The sequence below is a fragment of the Entelurus aequoreus genome, linkage group LG04, assembly GCF_033978785.1.
Source record: "Entelurus aequoreus isolate RoL-2023_Sb linkage group LG04, RoL_Eaeq_v1.1, whole genome shotgun sequence".
NCBI classification, from domain to species: Eukaryota; Metazoa; Chordata; class Actinopteri; order Syngnathiformes; family Syngnathidae; genus Entelurus; species Entelurus aequoreus.
Genome location: NC_084734.1, coordinates 18,503,092 through 18,513,011, shown reverse-complemented (window position 1 = coordinate 18,513,011; position 9,920 = coordinate 18,503,092). Strand labels below are relative to the sequence as shown.

General features: G+C 37.6%; 1 protein-coding gene across 2 annotated transcripts in view; it reads right to left on the bottom strand.

Annotated features, from left to right (window-relative positions):
* Positions 1-27: 27 nt before the first annotated feature.
* LOC133647754 (atypical kinase COQ8A, mitochondrial-like) overlaps positions 28-9,920 on the bottom strand; it is a 24,750-nt gene continuing 14,857 nt past the window's right edge. Inside the window, exons 6-9 of one of the 2 annotated variants that reach the window (XM_062043444.1) lie at positions 4,274-4,348; positions 3,803-3,931; positions 709-794; positions 28-468 (exon numbers count right to left, since the gene is read on the bottom strand). In XM_062043444.1, the coding sequence (XP_061899428.1) occupies positions 316-468; positions 709-794; positions 3,803-3,931; positions 4,274-4,348 (443 nt within the window). In that variant the 3' untranslated portion in view covers positions 28-315. The remainder of the gene's footprint in view (positions 469-708; positions 795-3,802; positions 3,932-4,273; positions 4,349-9,920) is intronic. The other variant, XM_062043445.1, reaches the window with a different exon arrangement.

Genomic DNA, 9,920 nt, shown 5'->3' with positions numbered 1-9,920 from the left:
AATAACATTCTTGATCAATTTTATGCTGTACAAATATGAAAATAAGTGTGTGTCTTATCTCTTACACCTGTTACTCTCTGCGGTTGAGTTGATACTTAATGACGAGACTCGTTTTAAAATTGAGGAAACGTGTTAAAAAATGTGGGAATGAAAAAAAAACATACGATGAAGATCATGAAGTTTGTCAAGGGAAGCTACGGGTCATTTTTGTTGTGTAAACAAAGCACACAAAAATAGAGGTTTTTCCCCGACGTGTGTGTATTGTGTAAACTTACACACACACACGAACCCCAACACGCGCGCACACAAAAAGCGTCAAAGCTCCACCTGGATTTTCATGGCCACCTCCCGGCCATCCTTCAACCGGGCCAGGTGCACCTGACCGATGGACGCGGCGGCGAATGGACGCTCCTCGAAGAACTCCAGCTTGTCTCGCCAGTTTGGACCCAAGTCACTGTTCAACGCTTTCTGCACAGCATCAAAACAAACACACACACGTGCAAAGCATACTGTATTAGTGGGTTTCTTTCATTTCTGATGTCTGAACACTAAGCAACATTTTGGAGACAACTTCTAATTGAATAACATGAGAAGTGTCTATATACTTTTGTACCAGGTAATTTGCAATTATTTATGACAGTATCCAGTATATAAATATGAAAAATAAATCATGTTCAAATAATAAGGTCAGAATGTGAAGTTAATTACCATCATTTGTTTGATGGGCATGAAGTCGGCGCTCTGCCGCACTCGATCAAATATCTTTGCCAGCTGCGGGTTGATGAACGCATCATCTGAAAAAGAAAATAATAATCCAAGTTCAACAAGCAAATAATGGATTCTAAACATTGATTTGACATTATTGTCAAGAAGATCATAAATAATATGACCTGAGTATTGTAATAGTAATACTCAAAGATGTAGCACTCAAATACTTTTATGTTCAGTCATAAACCTTAAGTGGTTCAAGATTTGACAAGTTTAAGCTCCTCCCACATTTTCTAGTCTATGATCCTGCAATGACTATTATAAAGTAAAACACAATTAGGAGAAAGCGATCAATTCTTACTAACAAAAGAGGAGCGTTCAATGTTTTGAAAGCAGGAACTCTGTGTTTTAATTGACTGTAGCGCTGATCCTCTAACTGTACCGTACCGTACCACTGCTGGTACACATGCACCAGTCATTTAGTGTTTTTCATAAAAACAAAATGATATGAGAAACATACCTGTATGAAATAATCATAAATACTAGGAGTGTCCCAATCTAATACAATTCTACGATTATTGGATATCGGTCCAGTTACTTACAGGCGTAGTTGTCAAGAGTGCATTATATAATACTTATTGGAAAGTTAACGCTCTCAAGGCATCTGCCTGCCCTAAGCTTGCAAACAACCCCTTGAACATGAAAAATAGCGATCTGATCACAGAAGTATTGACAAAATTGGGTAAATTGGGACACAAAGCACGATTTGAAGGCCCTCCCACCCAACATTTTCTTACACTTAATTTGTATTTCACTCAAACTTGATTTTAATGTCATATTATGGGAGAAAAATTAATCAACAATTAATTTTTTTCATCGCAAAATAACAAATGTAATATAAATTAAACATAAATTTGCAAACCTTTTTCCCAGCAGTCCCACCGAGGATTGAACCCAGTATATTTGCCTTGCAAGACGTTTATGACACATGCAGGATGGTAATGACTATTATACTCTTTTATGTGACAAAGCAGGAACGGGAAAGGAATACGTTTGTGGTAAAATGTCATTCTACCGGATAGGGGTGCCACACAGCGAGTGGTCCGCGTATTGATCATCTACCGATACTACCAATACAGTATATGTATATTGTTGATGTGCGCTCTTCTGACACATTATGTTATTTTATCCTCTCTCTAATCCTTAATAATCTACTTGTTCATTTTCTGTTAACATCTGATTATTTTTTGCTGTAACGTTTTTATCTCCACTTCTAAAACTTTAGTAAGTACTTCTTCTGTTGTTTCAAGCTAGCTTAGCGATTAGCATGCCTTGCCATGCTTGTTCTTACTCTGTGTGCAACAGGTTTAGCCTCATCCTCCAGTGATAATAATACTTGTAACACGTATTTTATTTGCCAAAAAGAAGGTGACGATTAGTAATTTAGGGGAGAGGCTATACACTGTATGGAGATAGTTGCCAGCCGGGGCACCAAAAATAAATAAAGTATCAGTCAGAGGGTATCGACTTGTGATTGGCATTAAAAGGTTTTCATCAGCACTGGCCGATGACATGTTATTCACTGAAATCGTCCGATATTGATTGGTGGCTGATTGATCGACAAATCCCTAATAGTTACATTTGATCTGAATTATTTAGCAAAGTTAAACCAACAAGGCAAACAGGATAAGATAGCAGGTGATTGGCAAGAGCAGACTAAATGCTAAAACAATCGCTGAAGGTTAGCGTACTATTTGGATGTGACCTACTTGGAAACCAGCAGCACTGATTTTAGATTTACGTCTCAATGCGATGACAAGCTGCTAGCATTTCTTGAAGCGCATGAAGGCCAAAGACGTTGTTCATCTCAACCGCTTTTTGATGGAAAATATGTCCCTGCCTCAGAGACACACCTCAAACTGTCAATCATGTGAAACTTTGTTTACTCCAAGCGTTTGGACAAACTTGTTTGCTAACACTGAAGGACGTCCGGCGAAGGACAGACCGAGTTGTTGGACTCACATAAATAAAAATAATGACGCCTTCACGACTGCAACACGAGCTGATGTTTACTGCCTTCCTGTCGTGTCCAACCTGATACTTACCAGCACTAAAACCACTGTGCTTTTATTCTAAAAGGAAAAGTATCAAAACGTGAACAACGTGAGTATCCTCAGCTTTAATTTTTACAACAGTATCATACCATAATTAGAAATGACAGATATTTTTGGTCCAGTTTGACTTTCTTGCTGCTTCATTTGATGGAAAAATTATCTACTAAGGTTACTGACTTTTATTGAAGGACTTTACATGTATTTGTCTCTAAGTGTTGATGTACTTTGCAACACATTCTGCAGTGTTTACCATTAAACATATTACTTTCATGTATTTTGTTTGTCGCGGCACACCACAAATACATTTGGACCACCGTAAATACATTTGGCACTCGCATAAGAATGCTCCATCTTTATGCATGTTACGATCAGTAATGGTGAAGGAAAACTTAATTCCTTCTAATGACAAACAATCTATTTCTCAATATCCTAACTTTTAAAGCATCACAGAAACACATAAATACACAGGTCCCAGATTCACTGGAATCACTGCATGTCTCGTACCACACTTTTAAAATTGAGTGGTTCTTCATTCACTCATCACAAATCACACGCGCAGAATCTTGCACATTTACGAAAAATGTCTCCAAATTTTAAATGCAAATGTTGACATGCCCACAGCATATGACATGCGTCATGGCCAATTATGGAGTTAGGACAATAGCATCATCTATCCCCGCTTTGTCACAATACCTACAAAAAGCATTGACCCTTTTTACAGTACCTTCAGAAATGACTGAGACTTCATACAGTACCTTCAAAAAGTATAAAAAAAACTTTTATTGTACCTACAAAAAGTACTGACACTTTTTACAGTACAGGCAAAAATGTATTGGTGCTTTTTACAGTGCCTACAAAAAGTATTTACCCTTTTCACAGCACCTTCAAAAATACTGACATTTTTCCATCTAATGATGGAGGGAGTTGCATGTGAAGCCTGTAGGGAGAGCTCAGGTGTAAAAGTGCTTGTTGTGCCTCACCTTGAATGCTGAGCATCTGTCCAAGTTTCAAGGCAGCTCCTCGGACTTTGCACAATGTCCTCACAATGCGTTCAGCATTTGCCTCAGACAGAAAGGGACTGGACTCCAGGATTGACTTTTTATTCTCTCCTATAGGAAAAAAATTACATTACAGCCATTTTTAAGAAAACGTTAACGTGTTAGTGGGCAGTCAGGTTGCGTATTATCATAGGGGATTTAACACACAAGCAGCCTGACTGGAATACTGCACACAAACAAAGTGATGTGCAGGTTTAGCAGATCGGCTAATGTTTGTTTATGTGGATAGAAGCGTGTAGAAGCTGCAAGTAGCGACTTGCTAACAACGACTTGCATGAAGGTACGTCTGGTACTGTACCTTTCTTTATCCACAACTTTGCTTCCAAACCACTTCCAATTTGATATTTAAGCTTGTAGGAACTTGTATTTATTGTGCGTGTGCATGCTTGTTACCTGCTGCAGCATTATGTCTCATGGTCTTCTTAGCGACCTCTGCCAAGGCTCCAATGCCCAAACCGACAGCCAAACCTGACATAAACACATGGAAGCATGTTATGCATTTGAAGGCTGCAAATTGCATTCCAAAGCAACAGGTGGCACTGTCATAAACAAAAGAAAGGTTGTTACTGCCAGCCAGAAGCTTGACAAGGTTCCAGAAAAAACAACCATAAATTAAAAGCAATTGTTGATATGAATATGGAGTTATTCCCGTCACAAAATAGGGATTGGCTAAATTTTTGAATAAAATGTATTTCCCTGCAAATATTCAAAGCAACATTTTAAAACAAGAAAAAAAAAGTTTATAGATACTAATATTGTAAGATTTTTTTTAATCTTAAACTGAATGAAATAAAATAAAAAAGGTAAAAACATTGGAAATTAATTTAGAAAAATGTTTTTTACTTATTTTCTATATTGCTTGTCATTATGGTAACAGGTAAGCTGGAGCCTATTTCAACTGACTTAGGGCATGATTTGGGATAAATATATGTAATGTTCCTAGACTGAGTGAAATAAACAAATACAAAGGTTGATACATATTTTAAAGCAATTTAGATGTAATACAAATATAATTTTTCATTATATTTTATATGCAGTACTAAAAATATAAGGACTGAAATAAAATGAATGCGGTTTCTTTGTGGATTGCACTGCATATGTTAATATTATATATTATTATATTATTAAATAAACTCATAATTCCATTCGATTCAGATTTTTGGGGTGACGATTCTGGATTCATAATCGATTCTCGATTTAAACTGATTTTTGATATATTTGGTATACAGAAAGCAGGTTACAGGTTGCAAAAGCTGCACTTGGCTGCTGAAATATGACGTGCAGAGATTAAGCGTAAAAGATGGCCTAAAAATTTATTTTTTTAAATAAATTCATAACAAATAAGAATCTGGATGTGAATAGATTTTTCCGAGGCACCCCTAATTATTATCACATCGTGCTTCAAACTTTGTAGCTTCCCTCTATTGAGAATTTCTTTTTTTAAATGTATACATTTTCTATGTATTTTTCGCCGAAATTAAGCACTTTCAAACATAAAAATCACTAAATAAAGTAAAAATAACAATACTACAGTAGTATCGGCCATTAGATGAGACCAAACAATCAGAGCACGCTGTTCAGTATTGTGGCCACTGATTGGCTCAGCCTCAGGAAGCATTAATGTGTTAGATTAATTGAGTGTAAAGGTGACTATGTGGGTGTTATTTTATGTCTGTAGGGCTCTCATAATAATAAAATGAGTATTTAGAAGGTTGTTAACAGTTATCTATGCTCTAGCTATAAAAATATTCGATTTACAGAATAATTAATAATTCCTACTTCACGGAAATTAATCTGCCACAGTCCGGGTCGGAACCAAATGACAGTGGTAAACAAGGGTTTACTGTAGCCTTATTAGTGTTTATTCAAAAGTCAAAATAAAGTAAAACGTTTTTTTATGTTTTTTCGACATAATTGAGAATATTTGCACGGTGCATGTGCCTCACAGTACGAAGATTCTGAGTTCCATCCCGGGCTCGGGATCTTTCTGTGTGGAGTTTGCATGTTCTCCCCGTGACTGCGTGGGTTCCCTCCGGGTACTCCGGCTTCCTCCCACCTTCAAAAACATGCACCTTGGGTTTGGTTGATTGGCAACACTAAATTGACCCTAGTGTGTGAATGTTGTCTATCTGTGTTGGCCCTGTGATAAGGTGGCGACTTGTCCAGGGTGTACCCGCCTTCCGCCCGAATGCAGCTGAGATATGCTCCAGCACCCCCCGCGCCCCCGAAAGGGACAAGCGGTAGATAATGGATGGATGGATGGATGTCATCAACATACCGGTACATATAATTGAATTAAAATTAACAGTAGTGCACATTGATGTTAACATTGTGTTGCTAGGTGTGCTATGTATGCTACGTTAGTATTGAGCAGCCAGAGATGGAGATACGCATAGTGTGTGTGTGTATGGTGATAGCACGTTCCTCCAAGGCTCCCCTTTACGTTATGTAACAAATTACATAATCACTAACTCATAAATGTGCAAACCAACAAGAACAGGAAGGCAAAAAGGACATCATGTGCTTTTTTGTATCTTTCATGCCTGTCCAAAATATTGTTGACCACAAATAACCTTTTTTTTCTTCTGCGTGAGAACTTAGACTTAGACTTAGACAAACTTTAATGATCCACAAGGGAAATTGTTCAACACAGTAGCTCAGTTACAATGATGGAAAGGACAATGCAGGTATAAATAGACTAATATAGCTATAAAAAAATCAAACATATATACGAATATATACATAATATGTGTACAGAGTAATTTATATACAGATATATACGTTTACACTTTCCCATCCATGAGGACAACATCAATCACTCCCCCTTCACATCAGAGGTGTGAGGTAAACCTTTTACACTGAGGGTTGCATGTAGAAGACTTTAATTAATTGGAATGTATCTGACATGCTAAAAATAAGTCACTGTGAGACAAGGTATGGTAAGAAATCAAAACAGTGGATCCCTTCTTTTACTGGCAAATGGTAAAAAAAAATGCAAATGATGGATGCACCCATACAAAACCCTAAACATTTCATTTTTGTGTACCATGTGGTAATAAATCTTAATTTGTATGATGATTAAAAAAAAATCTAAAAGAAATGTAACAATGATAACTGTGCTATCTGACTTCTGAGTCTCGTATGCATTCATTTCTGTTTTCCCTAGGTGTGTTCGTCAGGAATACATTATTGCCATTAAGTTGATGTGTCAGTCTGGTATTTTGTTGAGTCCTACAATGTGTTTATACTGCAAGTATTGTACTTATTACACACCATCTGTTTGATTGTAACATGCATCTTAGTTGTAGTTTTTGTTGCCAAATTTTGAGGTGTTGAAATCGCCATTTTAAATCATTGATGCTATTCAGTAGCAAGTATATGGCATCAATTAGCATCAAGCTAGAGCATTTTGAAAAGTGGAGCCTTACTTTTAAGAGCTTTCTATCAGGCATGCTTGCTTTGTTGGTATGGAAAATTGCAACATTATCTAGAGGCAGCCTGCTACAAATACAACCGCTTACCCACCAAGTGCTTGAGTTTGTGCCGAGTCTGCAACTGGACATGAGGTCACGTGCAACAAAGCTTTCTAAACATGATACCGTTAGATTTTGCCTGAATCAGTACTTGGTAGTTAAAAAGTACAGAATTTTGTACCCATTCCTACACCTGGTTCTTACAACGTCAAAGCATATTCCTGCTGAAAAATAGTGAGTGAATTCAGATGAGAGACAGTGCCCTCTGCTCGGTTCACAGCTGCAGCACTCTTTTTATCCCGCAGATAGTGCCATCAAAACACTTTCTACTTAAGTAACCATGAATAAAACTAGTTATTTACCATTTAAAAGAGAATAACAATATACTGTAAATGGTTGACAGCTTCCAAACAAATACTGAATGTGTATCCTACTAAAAGTTTACATATTTTACACCTCAAATGTGCTTGTCTGTTTACCAATGTTCCCTCTAAGGTGCGCCTGTGCAATTGTGCACTGCTCAAGCGTCCTCTGCGCACGGCAAATCTATGCCACGCACAAAATCAAATAAAAAAATAAGCGCATAACAATTTTCGACATGACACGGACACGACAGAGAAAACAGTTTCCATCATCATTGTTCAAATATTGTAACGTCTGTCGAGACGCTTTGAGGACATGAATTCCATTGATCACTTTACTGAGCAAAACTCTTTGTCGGCCATAAACACATCACCAAAACATTAGTAAAAAAAATTGTATCTAGCAAAACTGGTCATTTTCTGCAGTACAAACCAGACCAAAACCAACTTTGTTATATCAACAGCAGCCGCTCGCTCTTTCTCACTTGCGCCAACACTTGCACATATGGCACTTAGCTAGTGATGCGTTTACAGCCACACAAAAAGTCGGACAACTCCAACACCACACATAAAGTGTAATTCCAGGTCGTTACAGTATGATTTACCAATCAAATGTGTGCTTATTCTAGTGTCATTTATTAGGAATCTTAATTTATAAATATTAATCATGAAATGCTGTTAGTATATTAAATAAATACTAATAAAAATATATTTTTTACAAACAGAAAGTTGCAGGAATGTACACATGATCCCCTGCTTGTGCAACATGTGAATGTTTTAATGGGAACTAAATGCAATGTCTGAAAGGGGTACAAATTATTTCCAAAGCAGGACCTCCACCCAGACAAACAATACAAGTACACAGTTCATGAAAAACAATATTATTTGTTATTATCATTGTAAGTGGGCCTAAACACTTATATTAGAAAATAACCTCATGGAAATGACTGCTGTCATTTGATTGTAATAAGAGAATGTTGTCTGTCTATCTGTGTTGGCCCTGTGATGAGGTGGGGACTTGTCCAGGGCGTACCCCACCTTCCGCCCAAATGCAGCTGAGATAGGCTCCAGCACCCCCCATGACCCCGAAAGGGACAAGCGGTAGAAAATGGATGAATGGATGGATGGAGATTTAACTTGTTATTTAGTCAGGTTTGGGACAGGTGTGCTGCTGGTGTAGCCACAGTGTGCACGTCTGATGTTGCTCACATGGGCTCCACTGAATGCTCAGGGAGTTTTTGCGTTTGCTCACACACATGAAAAATTAGAGGGAACATTGCTGTTTACCAAACGTGGGTTTGGGCTAAACACCACAAAGTTACAGTGGCTGTTTTGTAGCGTGCATTGACTCTTGAGAAAAAAAAATTGCCACCATGTGGTGCACTTGTCATAATAATAATAGCACAGTCAATGCAATAGGGGTGCATGTTGTGTGTTCTGCGCTTCACGAGTAAAAAAGTTAGCTTACACAAACTCATACAAAAAACAGGTCACCCTATGAACAATAATATTTAGATTTCAGACCATGTGTGTCAAAAAATTTCTTTTTTTTCCCACTCAAAGAGTTTTCCGTTACATATTGCATAATTTCCAGTTGTATTATGCAACTATTAATATTCTAATGGTTAATTAAAGAGTAATAGATAGTAGTTTTTACTTTTGTTTAGTGAGTGTACTATTGACTTTGTTTTGATCAAACAATTGTATGTAATAAAATATTATAAAAACTACGGTTGTTTAAATATTGTGTTGATATTATCACACTGGACTCCAGTGTTTTTTACCTGATTAAAATGTACAGTTAAGGAAAGTGATCGGTTTCGGCCAATCTCACACATGGTTGATTGGTATCGGCAGTATAAAACCCTTATCAGAATATCCCCAATCCTCAAGCATGTTTGTTTAGGGCGGCGTGGCTCGGTTGGTAGAGCAGCCGTGCCAGCAACTTGAGGGTTCCCGGTTTGATCCCCGCTTGTCATCCTAGACACAGCTGTTGTGTCCTTGGGCAAGACACTTTACCCACCTTCTCCCAGTGGCCCCCCATACTGGTTTAAATGTAACTTAGATAATGGGTTTCACTATGTAAAGAGTTTTGAGTCACTAGAGAAAAGCGCTATATAAATATAATTCACTTCACTTGTTAGTGTCCTTGCTGACATGGTGCCGTGACAAATCTAGAGTCGAGTAGAGTCCAGTACAGTACAG